General features: G+C 46.1%; 1 protein-coding gene across 1 annotated transcript in view; it reads left to right on the forward strand.

The window, feature by feature from the left end:
- The first annotated feature begins 10,152 nt into the window (after positions 1-10,152).
- Positions 10,153-16,250, forward strand: part of LOC128358952 (metabotropic glutamate receptor 8-like) — a 120,315-nt gene continuing 114,217 nt past the window's right edge. The window contains exon 1 of the mRNA XM_053319357.1: positions 10,153-10,695. Coding sequence (XP_053175332.1) covers positions 10,153-10,695 — 543 coding nt within the window. The remainder of the gene's footprint in view (positions 10,696-16,250) is intronic.

Below are 16,250 nucleotides of genomic sequence, written 5' to 3' on the forward strand. Positions count from 1 at the left end.
CGAGTGATACCATAGACTAGTGATACGAGTGATACGACTGATACCATAGACTAGTGATACTAGTGATACGAGTGATACCATAGACTAGTGATACTAGTGATACGAGTGATACGAGTGATACCATAGACTAGTGATAGTAGTGATACGAGTGATACCATAGACTAGTGATACGAGTGATACGACTGATACCATAGACTAGTGATACTAGTGATACGAGTGATACCATAGACTAGTGATACGAGTGATACTAGTGATACGAGTGATACGAGTGATACCATAGACTAGTGATACGAGTGATACGACTGATACCATAGACTAGTGATACTAGTGATACCATAGACTAGTGATACGAGTGATACCATAGACTAGTGATACGAGTGATACCATAGACTAGTGATACGAGTGATACTAGTGATACGAGTGATACGAGTGATACCATAGACTAGTGATACTAGTGATACGAGTGATACCATAGACTAGTGATACGAGTGATAGTAGTGATACGAGAGATACTAGTGATACGAGTGATACCATAGACTAGTGATACGAGTGATACCATAGACTAGTGATACTAGTGATACCATAGATTAGTGATACGAGTGATACGAGTGATACTAGTGATACTAGTGATACCATAGACTAGTGATACGAGTGATACCATAGATTAGTGATACGAGTGATACGAGTGATACTAGTGATACTAGTGATACCATAGACTAGTGATACTAGTGATACGAGTGATACCATAGACTAGTGATACTAGTGATACGAGTGGATTTTCGTACCGTACGGACCGGCCGAAAGTTTGTTTCAAAACTCCGTGTGTGTAAAAAGCAAATCCACAAGCGTAGAACTGAGATCCACAAATAAGAACTGAGTTCACAAATGCCTGTTTGAAAGTTGTAAATGTTTGGAAGATATTCACAAATACTTTTCATTTATTTGTAAATTAATTTAATGTATTTTTTATATTTGTGGAATTTGTTTGTGTATTTGCAGATCTGTTTTATATTTGCAAAATATTTTTGTGAGTATACAAATCTTTTTTGTATTTGTGGAAGGTGTTTATATTTACAGATTACACATTTACACACAGATTGTCGATCTGCGCGCACACACACACACAACATTATGAAACAAATCTAACTCCATACTAAACACTGATTGGCTGGTGAGTGGTGTCGTCAGAAGCAGAAGAGGCTAACGGTCGTAAACATCTAGTCACGTGTACTCTGAGATGGACGCGCAGGTCAGGAAATGACGTAAACGGACCGTTTATTTAAGTGTTGGACTAAATGTTGACATATTGAGGAAAGTATTCCGGTTTTATGGAAACGGATTTCATATTTCAGCAGAATGGACATTTGGCGAGCTGTACAGAAAGTCCTGAGTCATAAGATGATCGTTGTGGATAAAGGGAAGACTTTGAAGGTATGTAGCATTATAGCTGTTAGCTTACTTTAGCTGAGTGGCTAGCCGAGCTAACCGCTAATACTATTACGACTGTGAGCAACCATATAAGTCGTGAGTGGTCTTGAATGAATCAGGACAATCTAAGCTTTCTAACAATGTACGGCATGAATATATATGTTTAAGGGTTGGTGTTTAAAACATTCAGAAGAACTTGTCGCTACCTCCTAACATCCGACCCGTCCCGTGAATGGAACAGCGTGCGTTAAGAGGTGTTAACGGTGATAAAATAAGTTGTTGCTATTTATGGCGCTAATAACAGAAACAATTATAACTCGCTAGCATAATGCTAACGAGTGCTAACGAGTGCTATAACTGCCGTTTAAATCCTATAAATGACGTCAGATTTACATAAATCAATAAACAGGTTATTGTCAAACAAACAATCAGTGAAACATCACTTGACATAACTTACTTATCATTTAAGGACGCACATTAGGGAAAATAAAGTTAGCCGGCTTCATAGCGTGTAACACAATAACCGGACAGACGGAAACCATGGCAACAACAAACTTAGGTTCCGCCTTCAGTCTTTCTAACAACATCATATGTGATAACGTTACGTTTGACTGTATTTGTTGTAACATTAAAGTTACCGGATCGCGTTTAGCATATTGCTAACAGACCTAAGTAGCTCTAGATAATTACCTAGTGTTGGGTAACCTGTTTTAAAAACAATAAACAATTATCTTAGTATTTATTTCCTGTTAATTGTTTTACGTTTCCTGTGTTGTTTTATCTATTTATGTACAGCACTCTGTTTCAGCTGTGGTTGTTTTAAAGTGCTTTATAAATAAAGTTGAGTTGAGTTGGATAACCTGTGCGGAAATAATACCAGGTCTCTCCTGATTGGCCCTTTTTCCACGTTTGGTAAAATGTACAGTTTATCAGAATTGAACTTTCCGCTGTAACAACCATATAGACTGTATACAAGAAACAACAAAGGTAACAACCCGTCCACTCACGTTACTGTGTGTGTGTGTGTGTGTGTGTGTGTGTGTGTGTGTGTGTGTGTGTGTGTGCGTGTGTGTGTGTGCGTGCATGTGCATTGTCTTGGTCATCAATATTGCAGGTCGGGTTTGGAGTTTCTCTCCACCGCCTGAAGCAGTAGTCACAGTTGATATTAAAGCGTAAATCAAAGTGCATTTATTTATTTAGAGGCTGATCCAAAACTCAGTTGGCTTTTGGTTTGTTACCCAATAACTAACTTTACTAACACTGCTGCTTTTGTGTGCAACTAGTTTCTTCTATCTCTGTCCATCTCTGTCCATCTCTGTCATAGTCATATACTAACAGTGTAAATTCACCTTCAGCTCAGAATGAAATAAGACTGTCTGTGCTCATCCATCACATATAACCTGGTAATCTCTTAATTAAATACATAACTGTGTGAAGCTGTAGACAGATCAATGAATAATCATCTCATATTTCTCATGATGTGATTGGTTGCACTGATGGAACAGCTTCATATTATATTGGAGATGATATGTGAGCAGGATTGTAGAGCAGCTGTGGATATTACTCAGCTCCAGTGTTCATGTGTTATAATATGATTGAACACAAATGCATTTATTTTTCTATTTTTAAATTAAACGCTTAGCATAAAATATGTGTTAAAAGTTTAATCAGGTATATTTCTATTCTACTTATAACTTCATTTGTAATTTAGTACATTTTATTTAAAATATATTAATGTTGTGGTTTTTAACCCTTGTGTTGTCCTCCCGGGTCTCATCTGTTTTGACTGTTCCTTCTTTTTTCCCTTCCTCCTTCCTTCCTTCCTTTCCTTCCTCTTTCTTCCTTCCTTCCTTCCTTTCTTCTGTCCTTCTTTCCTCCCTCCTTCCTTCTCTTTCCTTCCTTCCTGGCCTCCTCCCTTCCTCCCTTCCCACCCTCCCTCCTTTCCTTCCTTCTTCCTCCTTTCCTCCTTCTTCCTCCTTTCCTCCTTCTTTCCTCCTTTCTCCCTTCCTTCCTCCTCCCTCCTTTCCTTCCTTCTTCCTCCTTTCCTCCTTCTTCTTCCTAACTTCCTTCCTTGACTCGAGGACGACAGGAGGGTTAAAGTGTATATTTTGAGAAAGTGATATTTAAAAGAAATCTCCTTTTGGATTATTTTATTTAGGATGTCTACTTGATTTGACTCATTTGGACGCCTGAAGCTTCATATTAGCTTCAGATCAACCTCAGACCTGTCAGTGTGTTAAATGATGGTTCCAGTGTAGAGAACAGGGTCAGTCATCATTCAACAGATCTCGGTCTCTAGGGGGCGCTGTTGTTAAAAAGTGTTGCTACTGAAAGTTTCATAGTTTAGGTGAGATGTTAGTTCAGAGATCATTTCTGGAGTAAACTGCTTCACATCGAGGTGAGAGGACGTTTAGTGTTCTTCATATGAAAATATAAATATCCAACTCTTCAGTGTTTCTCTTCTTTTACACAATGAGTTTATAATAAAACATCATTAGCATTCAAAAGTATGAAAAGAGAGCGATAGGTAAGGACAGAGGTCTTCAACAGGTTGAAGACCTCTGTCAAAATTTTGGTTGATTAGACATTTTTTTTATATTCCCCTTCGCAATTTTTTCCACAAATTGAAATGTCTTTAAATACAAATACAATATGTCTTTGAATCCAACACATTGTAGTGAACAGATACATGGAGGCAGAAGACGTCTTTCAGTCAGCAATGCACACATTCAGTGACACATAGGAGCTCTTTCAAGCTGGGCACCGGTTCATTCACGCCACCGGTCCCGCCAACGAGGAGGACTTTTGCAGGTTGGGATGTCTGGTATTATTTGAATATCTTCATAAGGTACATTTATACATGGCACTATAGGACCAGTTTAGTATAAAACACAATTTTATACAATATGTAAAAGTAGGGGGTCCCTGCTCCATCTCTCCATCATTTTGGGGGTCCTTGGCCTGGAAAACATTGAAGACCCCTGGGTAAGGAGGTTTATTTCTTAGCTACACCAAAACAAAACATGTGGTTGTTAACTTTGGTGGTAGAGAAAAATCCCAGTTGGGGTTGGTTGTCACATGTTGGTATTTATACATACATAGTGTGATATATATGGTCCTTTCTTTCTTTTAAGATAACAAAATGAGCAGGAACTTTATCAGGAAGCAAACAAAGATCCAGACTCCTCCAGATGTGAAGCTCAGAGCAGTCAGAGATGAAACTGTATTATATTATTATATAAGAACATAAAATGCTCTTATAGGAATGATTGTTCCTGTTTATGTTCTCTTGGTGCAGAGATGTGTTAGCTTGTTGTATTTCAATGGAACCAAACATGTGAAAGTTAAATACACTTAAAAACCAAGTATATATACACAGTATCATATGCAGGATGTGGTGATGGTCATTCCTCAGCCTTTTAGAGCTGTGTGCTGTTCCTGTGTTTGTCCGCTGGGTGGCGCCATGCCGCCGTGACAGCAGCTTCTTCCTGTGAGTGGCTGCGTGATGAAGCTCATTAACTTCATCTGTGGCTGTTTCCCTCCTGACGGTTCTCATGTGTCTGTCGGCAGCCTGGACGCACTCCTCGCTCCTGTACCGGAGTCCTGCTGCTGTGTGAGCTGATCTCAGCTGCTGTCTGTGGGAGGGGTTGGAGGACAGAGACGGACCCGAGCTGCGGGGAGTCGACCCAATACCTGCAGGTGATCCGGCAGAAACCTGCAGTTCAGAGGGATTTACAGCCAGGACCAGAACCAGGACCGGCTCTGTAGCTCCAGGAACAGGAGGAAAAAGTGGCATTTTGGATTTAATGTTTTTGGTGGATGGATGCTGACGATCGAGTCCCTGCGGAGGAATTTATGAGACAATGTTTGTGTGATGTGACAAACAGCTGGAGACGGAACACATCTGTCTGACCCGCGACACCGACGGAGGAAACACCTGCTCCAGCTGCGGAGAGAAAAGGTACCTGAATGCAGCATTTAAGATATAACTGTGTGTGTGTGTGTGTGTGTGTGTGTGTGTGTGTGTGTGTGTGTGTGTGTGTGTGTGTGTGTCCGTGTCCGAAACAAGTTTAAGATCTGACAGCATGTAATTGATAAGAACAAAGAATATTTCATAATTCTGCTTTCTAATCTTTCCGTTCCTTTAGATGTTGTAGATTCTTAATCAATCAGTTAATCAATCAATGAGTATTAATCGATAATGATGATGATGATGATGATGATGATCTCAGCTTGAATGTTTCACATCAGATTCACATTTTTCTGTTTTCAGCTGGAATGTAACTTGAGCTCGTGCCTATACGTGTTATTGTGCGTGTGTGTGTGCGCGCGCGTGTGTGTGTGCTAAACTAAACCAAACGTCATTCTGGGTGAGCACTCACAAGGATCTCTCTCTCTCTCTCTCTCTCTCTCTCTCTCTCTCTCTCTCTCTCTCTCTCTCTCTGTGAAGCTGTATCGCACGTGCACGCGTGTTTATCTTTGGTTCGTGTGCGTGCGGTTGTGAAAACGCGTGCGTGCGTGTGTGTTTTATTCATTGTGCGGGCTGTATCGCGCGCGTGTGTGAGTGTGAAATAAAGAGGGAGCGGCACGTGCACGCGCATTTATGGCTGTCTATGTTTGTGGTTCACTCTTGTAAAAAGTGTGTGCGTGCGTGTGCGTGTTGGAGAATTGTATTTAAAGCTTTACATTGTTCAGGTCTTTAAAAGCAGCTCTGCCTCCTGTAACTTACATTCATACGCTGCTTGTGTTCTTATTTATTTATTTATTGCTCTTTATTCTTTTTATTGATGCTCTCTCTATCTTCTTTATTCACTTTGCTGCTGCAGTAATCTCCCCACTGTGAGACTCATAAAGGAATATCTTATCTAAACTGTAACAGCAGAAACCTTGAATCACATTCACACTCTCAGCGTAAAACAAGAAAATGTAGATTATTAATGTTAAATGTAGATTATTATTGTTAAATGTAGATTATTATTGTTAAATGTAGATTATTAATGTTAAATGTAGATTATTATTGTTAAATGTAGATTATTAATGTTAAATGTTGATTATTAATGTTAAATGTTGATTATTATTGTTAAATGTTGATTATTAATGTTAAATGTAGATTATTATTGTTAAATGTTGATTATTAATGTTAAATGTAGATTATTATTGTTAAATGTAGATTATTAATGTTAAATGTAGATTATTATTGTTAAATGTAGATTATTATTGTTAAATGTAGATTATTATTGTTAAATGTTGATTATTATTGTTAAATGTAGATTATTATTGTTAAATGTAGATTGTTAATGTTAAATGTAGATTATTATTGTTAAATGTAGATTGTTAATGTTAAATGTAGATTATTATTGTTAAATGTAGATTGTTATTGTTAAATGTAGATTATTAATGTTAAATGTAGATTATTAATGTTAAATGTTGATTATTATTGTTAAATGTAGATTATTAATGTTAAATGTTGATTATTATTATTGTTAAATGTAGATTATTATTATTGTTAAATGTAGATTATTAATGTTAAATGTTGATTATTATTGTTAAATGTTAAATATATCTGGACGTATGAGTGATGAATGTTCAGAGAGCAGCAGTATCAGAGTGTTTGTTGGTTCAGGTCAGACAGAGATCACATTCTCAACATGTTTCTGAACAGTGAAGCACCCCAACCCCTCCCGCGGGTCTCTGCTGACCAACCCCTCCCGCGGGTCTCTGCTGACCCACCCCTCCCCCCCCCCCCGGGTCTCTGCTGACCCACCCCTCCCTTCCCCCCCGGGTCTCTGCTGACCCACCCCTCCCTTCCTCCACAGCTGAAGCCTATTTAGTGAAGTTTCAGGAGCAGGACCACACCTCAACTGCACCACATCCAGCATTCCTATAAATACCCTCCAAACACTTCTCCTCCTCTTTCGCTCTCGTATCCTGCCCCCCTCTCCCCCCCCATCCTCCGACTCTTCATCTCTCTTCCTGTTTCTTCCTCATTCTTCCTCTCCTTCCTCTTCCCTTCGTACGGTCCTGAGGGGGTCCGTCATTGCCCGGGTGCTACTACGGCGGATTCCCCCCCCTCCACACAGGCGAGCATCAGTCGGTCCGTGCTGGTGAACTCATTACCTGCCGACGTATCCAGGCACACCCCCCCCCCGACCCCCCCCAGCCTCGTTATATTATATATGCACGTTATTTCTAGGAGACAGGGTTGCCATATGAACACTGACGTTTTATTGGCTGTAATAATTCCTCCTGCTCACACTGAGTAAAGAGACTTCTTAACCCTCACATGCTGTTCATATTCTACATGCTCGCAGTCGCAGTGCATTCTGGGTCTTTTTCGACCCGCTCTAAGAATCTCCTCATAAAAAGTGTTTCTACCAAATGTTGAAGCTCAGATGTGTTTAGAGCATCAATAATCTGACTGATCAATACATGTGATTAAAGCTTCCTGTCGTCCTCCCGTCTGTTTTGACTGTTTGTTCCTTCCTTCCGTCCTTCCTCTCTCCCTCCCTCCCTCCCTTCCTTCCTTCTGTCCTTCCTTCTGTCCTTCCTCCCTTCCTCCTTTCCTTCTGTCCTTCTTTTCTTCCTTCTTCCTCCCTCCTTTCCCTCCTTCTTCCTCCCTCCCTTCCTTCTGTCCTTCTTTCCATCCTTCTTCCTCCCTTCCTTCCTCCCTCCTTTCCCTCCTTATTCCTCTCTTCCTTCCTCCCTTCCTTCCTTCCTTCCTTCCTTCCTTCCTTCCTTCCTTCCTTCCTTCCTTCCTTCCTTCCTTCCTTCCTTCCTTTCCTTCCTTCCTTGACTGGAGGACAACAGGAGGGTTAAAGCTTGATTCATGTTTCAGAGCAGAGAGACTAAACATCTCCTATCACACAATATCATGTTTGACCTCAGACATGAAAATATAACATATAATAATGATGTAAATGTATTTAAAGGTAAACTGAGCAGAGGAAGGAAGGAGGGAAGGAGGGAAGGAAGGAAAGGAGGGAGCAGCAGAGCTTTGTGGAAGTGTGGGGTTTATTGTAGAACCATTAGAGCCATCAGTCTTCATCCTCATAACTACTATCTTATTACAACTATTAACTATTCATTTAATAAAACACATGGACATAGATACGGTTAGATAATCTGACCCAGAACAGCCTCAATGACAAACATTAGTAGCTTCTAGACTAAAATATAACATTTAATATGGTTGCATTTCGGGCCGCTTTAGGAAAAGTCATCAAATTTCAGAATAAAAGCATATCTGTGGTGTTTTTACAAGCTGTTAAATGTTGAAACGGGTAAAATTTGACACGAACAGAATGTAAGGGTTGAAGTAATTTTAAAGTAACTGATGAATGACTAAATCCACAGTCCTCATTTTGTGCAAAAATGCATTTAAAAGTTTGTCTGAAGCAAATATGCAAGAATCTTTCAATTGTCGTCTTTCGTGACATTAATCAAAATGCAGGAAATAAATGCTTCTTCTTCATTTTCTGTTGAATAAAAGATAAAGAGAGTAAATGTTTAGTGAGTTAGATGTGGTGTTTGTCTGCTGCTGCATTTAATAAGATGATCCATACCGACCACAAGCAACAGATCTCCACCTTCCACCATCCGACAGAAGATCTCAGTTAGTCACAGTCTAAGTTGTTCCAGCTCAATTACTTATTTATTCTTTCAGTGTTACTTTCTCGCCTTCCCAGAGTTCAGTGTTGACAGAGATGTTGTTCTTCAGGGCTTCACCTCTCTGCTGTAGGACTCTTTGTCTCCTCATAAAAAGTGTTTCTACCAAATGTTGAAGCACAGATGTGTTTAAGGCATCAATAGTCAATAATCTGACTGATCAATAAATGTGATTAAAGCTTCCTGTTGTCCTCTCGTCTGTTTTGACTGTTTGTTCCTTCCTTCCTTCCTTCCTCCCTCCCTCCCTCCCTTCCTTCCTTCCTTCCTTCCTTCCTTCCTTTCCTCCCTCCCTTCCTTCCTTCCTCCCTTCCTTTCTTCCTTCTGTCCTTCCTTCCTTCCTCCCTTCCTTCTGTCCTTCTTTCCTTCCTTTCTCTGTTCCTTCCTCTTTCCTACCTTCCTTCCTTCCTTCCTTCCTTCCCTCCTTTCCTCCCTCCCTCCCTTCCTTCCTTCCTTCCTTCCTCCCTTCCTTTCTTCCTTCTGTCCTTCCTTCCTTCCTCCCTTCCTTCTGTCCTTCTTTCCTTCGTTTCTCTGTTCCTTCCTCTTTCCTACCTTCCTACCTTCCTTCCTTCCCTCCTTCCTCCTTCCTCCTTTCCATACTTCTACCTCGCTACCTTCCTTCCTCTCTGCTGTAGGACTCTTTGTTGTTATGAGACCAACAGCACGATGTCGTCTGCATATATGATAATACGCCTGTTTGACAGCAGCTCTGTAATGAACCCGTGCTCTGAGGGGTCTCTGGTTTAGAGGTTTATTGATCTCGTATTAATCGTTTCTTCCTCTGTCTGAACAGGTTTCTGGAAGAATGTGAAACTGGAGAACCGAGACATTAGAGTTGCGCCTCCTCTGCTGCCTTCGACAAGTATGTCCGACACAGGAAACCCTCAGGGTCAGTGTTAGTAGGTGGGCCCGCCCGCCGTGGTCGACCCTGCCCTGGGTGACGGGGGACTCCATGGTCTGGCTCATCTCATCCTCGCCCAACCCTCCGTGCCGCCGCCGCTGCCACCACCTGCCTGTTGACGTACCACCGCTTCCTTCCCCTGCAGCTCCGCTCACTGCAGAATGGCGACGGGTTGGAAGGGCCCGACTGTCACCGGTCACTGTTTCCTGTCTCTGCTGATGCTGAAGAGCTGCTGGCTGCTCGGCTCTGCCTCCCAGAAGCCCCCTGTGCTGGTGGACTCCCAGCAGCCCCAGCAGGAGTACGCCCACTCTATCCGGCTGGATGGTGACATCATCCTGGGCGGCCTGTTCCCGGTGCACGCCCGCGGCGAGAGGGGAGTGCCCTGCGGCGAGCTGAAGAAGGAGAAGGGGATCCACCGTCTGGAGGCCATGTTGTTCGCTATTGACCTCATCAACAAGGACCCGGACCTGCTGCCCAACGTGACGCTCGGGGCTCGCATCCTGGACACGTGTTCACGCGACACCTACGCCTTGGAGCAGTCGCTCACCTTCGTCCAGGCGCTCATCGAGAGGGACGGTTCAGATGTGCGCTGCGCTAACGGAGACGCGCCCATCTTCGCCAAGCCGGATAAGGTGGTCGGCGTCATCGGAGCGTCGGCCAGCTCCGTGTCCATCATGGTCGCCAACATCCTGCGGCTGTTCAAGGTAAGAGCACACGAGATGTTTCTGCTGTGTGGAGTTTGAATTGGCGGCTTGTTGCGGCTCAGCTTTGGTCTGTGTCTGGGTTGTAGCGGTTGCCGTGACGATTGGCAGCTGTTTGTGGTACTTTGTGTTGCTGCCGTCTCGTTGACTTATTCAGACTTATAGAGGCTCAGTGGTGCTTCTAGCTTCAGTCGACTGTGACTTACTTAGATATGAGAGTGTAAAACCCGTGTAAGGGTTCAGGTTCCTCTAATCCCCGACCCCAACTACAGACACCAGGTTCCTCTAATCCCCGACCCCGACTACAGACACCAGGTTCCTCTAATCCCCGACCCCGACTACAGACACCAGGTTCCTCTAATCTCCGACCCCGACTACAGACACCAGGTTCCCTTTAATCCCCGACCCCGACTACAGACACCAGGTTCCTCTAATCCCCGACCCCGACTACAGACACCAGGTTCCTCTAATCCCCGACCCCGACTACAGACACCAGGTCGCTCTAATCCCCAACCCCGACTACAGACACCAGGTTCCTCTAATCCCCGACTACAGACACCAGGTTCCTCTAATCCCCGACCCCGACTACAGACACCAGGTTCCTCTAATCCCCGACCCCGACTACAGACACCAGGTTCCTCTAATCCCCAACCCCGACTATAGACACCAGGTTCCTCTAATCTCCGACCCGGACTACAGACACCAGGTTCCTCTAATCCCCGACTACAGACACCAGGTTCCTCTAATCCCCGACTACAGACACCAGGTTCCTCTAATCCCCGACCCCAACTACAGACACCAGGTTCCTCTAATCCCCGACTACAGACACCAGGTTCCTCTAATCCCTGACCCCGACTACAGACACCAGGTTCCTCTAATCCCCAACCCCGACTACAGACACCAGGTTCCTTTAATCCCCGACCCGACTACAGACACCAGGTCGCTCTAATCCCCGACCCCGACTACAGACACCAGGTTCCTCTAATCCCCAACCCCGACTACAGACACCAGGTTCCTTTAATCCCCGACCCGACTACAGACACCAGGTCGCTCTAATCCCCGACCCCGACTACAGACACCAGGTTCCTCTAATCCCCGACCCCCGACTACAGACACCAGGTCGCTCTAATCCCCGACCCCGACTACAGACACCAGGTTCCTCTAATCCCCGACCCCGACTACAGACACCAGGTTCCTCTAATCCCTGACCCCGACTACAGACACCAGGTTCCTCTAATCCCCGACCCCGACTACAGACACCAGGTTCCTCTAATCCCCGACCCCGACTACAGACACCAGGTTCCTCTAATCCCCAACCCCGACTACAGACACCAGGTTCCTCTAATCCCCAACCCCGACTACAGACACCAGGTTCCTCTAATCCCCGACCCCGACTACAGACACCAGGTTCCTCTAATCCCCAACCCCGACTACAGACACCAGGTTCCTCTAATCCCCAACCCCGACTACAGACACCAGGTTCCTCTAATCCCCGACCCCGACTACAGACACCAGGTTCCTCTAATCCCCAACCCCGACTACAGACACCAGGTTCCTCTAATCCCCGACCCCGACTACAGACACCAGGTTCCTCTAATCCCCGACCCCGACTACAGACACCAGGTTCCTCTAATCTCCGACCCCGACTACAGACACCAGGTTCCTCTAATCCCCGACCCAGACTACAGACACTAGATTCCTCTAATCCCTGACCCCGACTACAGACACCAGGTTCCTCTAATCCCCGACCCCGACTACAGACACCAGGTTCCTCTAATCTCCGACCCCGACTACAGACACCAGATTCCTCTAATCCCCGACCCCGACTACAGACACCAGGTCCCTCTAATCCCTGACTACAGACACCAGATTCCTCTAATCCCCGACCCCGACTACAGACACCAGGTCCCTCTAATCCCCGACTACAGACACCAGGTTCCTCTAATCCCTGACCCCGACTACAGACACCAGGTTCCTCTAATCCCCGACCCCGACTACAGACACCAGATTCCTCTAATCCCCGACCCCGACTACAGACACCAGGTCCCTCTAATCCCTGACTACAGACACCAGATTCCTCTAATCCCCGACCCCGACTACAGACACCAGGTCCCTCTAATCCCCGACTACAGACACCAGGTTCCTCTAATCCCCGACTACAGACACCAGATTCCTCTAATCCCTGACCCCGACTACAGACACCAGGTTCCTCTAATCCCTGACCCCGACTACAGACACCGGGTTTTTCATGATGTTTAAGGAATCAGCTTACTAAAGGAAGCTGACTGTATTTGGTGTCGGTCAGAGATGAGTCTACCCGATCTGCCTGTTAGTGGATCAACTTTTTAATCCTCTGGATACACAGGAAGTATGTGAACGATGACGCTCATGTCACAGACCGTGTTTTCTTTGTTTAGCCCCGGAACCAGGAACATGCTCAGGTTTGCTGCTTTTAAGAACTCATTTACTTATGGGTATTATTTCATTGTTGGTGTGTTTCCCAGATGTGCTTTCTGCTTCTGATGCTGTGTGTTTGGGTGGAGATGATAAAAAGTTGAGATAGAGATCTGGATTTCTACTTCAGTGCCAGATAAGAAGAGTACACCGCTCTTTTCTCTTTTCCAGTATCGTTGATTTCAGGGGTCAGAAATGAGGTTCAGTGTGATTCCTCGTTCATAGTGGGGCTGTGTGTTGGAATAAAACTGATTTATAGCACTTTTAAGGACTGTATCTGAGGACAAAGTGCCAACCATTTGTGTTTGAAGGTAGAGCGGGTCGTCCACCAGTCGGATGCTCGGTGGTTCGACTCCCCGGCTCCTCCAGTCTACATGTCGACGTGTCCTTAGGCAACATATTTGACCCTGATTTGCTCCTGATGGCTGAACCAATGATGTGTGAATGTGTGAATGGTGAGTTTCTCTCTGATGAAGCAGGCTGTCATCAGTGTGTGAATGTGACATGTAGTGTAAAAAGAGCTTTGACTAGAGAAGTGCTCCATAAGTACGGTCCACTTCCACATTAAAGTTTCATTTCTGGGAGCTTTATTAGTCTCAGTTTCCACTTCATTTACTGTGCAAATAGAGCCAGACACAGTTTTAAAGCCTCTCCTCGTGTGGGGGGGGGGGGGGGGGGGGGGGGGGCAGTATTAGATGTAAAATGGATTATATTACAATAATTAGGATTTACAGCTTTGTGTTTGTTTTTGCTGCTCAGTGAATTTCATCAGTCACAGATTTTCTTCATCCTGTTGGTTTAAAAGAGAGACTACTCCTCTTCCTCTCTCTCCTCCTCTCCTTCCTCTCTCTCCTCTCCTTCCTCTCTCTCTCCTCTCCTTCCTCTCTCTCCTCTCCTTCCTCTCTCTCTCCTCTCCTTCCTCTCCTTCCTCTCTCTCCTCTCCTTCCTCTCTCTCTCCTCTCCTTCCTCTCTCTCTCCTCTCCTTCCTCTCTCTCCTCTCCTTCCTCTCTCTCTCCTCTCCTTCCTCTCCTTCCTCTCTCTCCTCTCCTTCCTCTCTCTCTCCTCTCCTTCCTCTCTCTCCCTCTCTCTCTCCTCTCCTTCCTCTCCTTCCTCTCTCTCCTCTCCTTCCTCTCTCTCCTCCTCTTCCTCTCTCTCCTCTCTCCTCTTCTTCCTCTCTCTCCTTTCCTTCCTCTCTCTCCTCTCCTTCCTCTCTCTCCTTTCCTTCCTCTCTCTCCTCTCTCCTCTTCTTCCTCTCTCTCCTCTCCTTCCTCTCTCCTCTCCTTCCTCTCTCTCTCCTCTCCTTCCTCTCTCTCCTTTCCTCTCCTTCCTCTCTCTCCTCCTCTTCCTCTCTCTCTCCTCTCCTTCCTCTCTCTCCTCTTCCTCTCTCCTCTATCCTTCCTCTCTCCTCTCCTTCCTCTCTCTCCTCTCCTTCCTCTCCCCTCTATCCTTCCTCTCTCCTCTATCCTTCCTCTCTCCTCTCCTCTCCTTCCTCTCTCTCCTCTCCTTCCTCTCTCCTTCCTCTCTCCTCTATCCTTCCTCTCTCCTCTCCTTCCTCTCTCTCCTCTCCTCTCATCACAACTTCAGCCTTAGAAAAAAAGAAGAGGAGGAAATAGAGAGAGAGAGTTTTCCTGCCTTCAGCTCTGAGCAGTGTGAGCAGCACATCTGAGGATCTTTAACTTCCTGCAGCTCGTCATGATGAGAGGAAACTAAACTTTACCTGAACTGTCCTCAGAGACGCAGCAGCTCAGTCAGAAGCTGATCTTCCTCTTCATCCTCACCTGTCTCCCTCCCTTCCTCCCTCCCTCCCTCCCTCCCTTCCTCCCTCCCTTCCTCTTCATCCTCACCTGTCTCCCTCCCTTCCTCCCTCCCTCCCTCTTCATCCTCACCTGTCTCCCTCCCTTCCTCCCTCCCTTCCTCCCTCCCTTCTTCTTCATCCTCACCTGTCTCCCTCCCTTCCTCCCTCCCTCCCTCCCTCCCTTCCTCCCTCCCTTCCTCTTCATCCTCACCTGTCTCCCTCCCTTCCTCCCTCCCTCCCTCTTCATCCTCACCTGTCTCCCTCCCTTCCTCCCTCCCTTCTTCTTCATCCTCACCTGTCTCCCTCCCTTCCTCCCTCCCTTCCTCCCTCCCTTCCTCTTCATCCTCACCTGTCTCCCTCCCTTCCTCCCTCCCTTCCTCCCTCCCTCCCTCTTCATCCTCACCTGTCTCCCTCCCATCCTCCCTCCCTTCCTCCCTCCCTCCCTCTTCATCCTCACCTGTCTCCCTCCCTTTCCTCCCTCCCTTCCTCCCTCCCTTCCTCTTCATCCTCACCTGTCTCCCTCCCTTCCTCCCTCCCTTCCTCCCTCCCTCCCTCTTCATCCTCACCTGTCTCCCTCCCATCCACCCTCCCTTCCTCCCTCCCTCCCTCTTCATCCTCACCTGTCTCCCTCCCTTCCTCCCTCCCTCCCTCTTCATCCTCACCTGTCTCCCTCCCTTCCTCCCTCCCTTCCTTCCTCCCTTCCTCTTCATCCTCACCTGTCTCCCTCCCTTCCTCCCTTCCTCTTCATCCTCACCTGTCTCCCTCCCTCCCTTCCTCCTTCCTCCCTCCCTCTTCATCCTCACCTGTCTCCCTCCCTTCCTCCCTCCCTCCCTCTTCATCCTAACCTGTCTCCCTCCCTTCCTCCCTCCCTTCCTCCCTCCCTCTTCATCCTCACCTGTCTCCCTCCCTTCCTCCCTCCCTCCCTCTTCATCCTCACCTGTCTCCCTCCCTTCCTTCCTCCCTTCCTCCCTCCCTCCCTCTTCATCCTCACCTGTCTCCCTCCCTTCCTACCTCCCTCCCTCTTCATCCTCACCTGTCTCCCTCCCTTCCTCCTCCCTCCCTCTTCATCCTCACCTGTCTCCCTCCCTTCCTCCCTCCCTCCCTCTTCATCCTCACCTGTCTCCCTCCCATCCTCCCTCCCTTCCTCCCTCCCTCCCTCTTCATCCTCACCTGTCTCCCTCCCCTCCCTCCTCTTCATCCTCACCTGTCTCCATCCCTTCCTCCCTTCCTCTTCATCCTCACCTGTCTCCCTCCCATCCTCCCTCCCTTCCTCCCTCCCTCCCTCTTCATCCTCACCTGTCTCCCTCCC

This window comes from Scomber japonicus, chromosome 5 (genome assembly GCF_027409825.1).
Source record: "Scomber japonicus isolate fScoJap1 chromosome 5, fScoJap1.pri, whole genome shotgun sequence".
Lineage (NCBI taxonomy): Eukaryota > Metazoa > Chordata > Actinopteri > Scombriformes > Scombridae > Scomber > Scomber japonicus.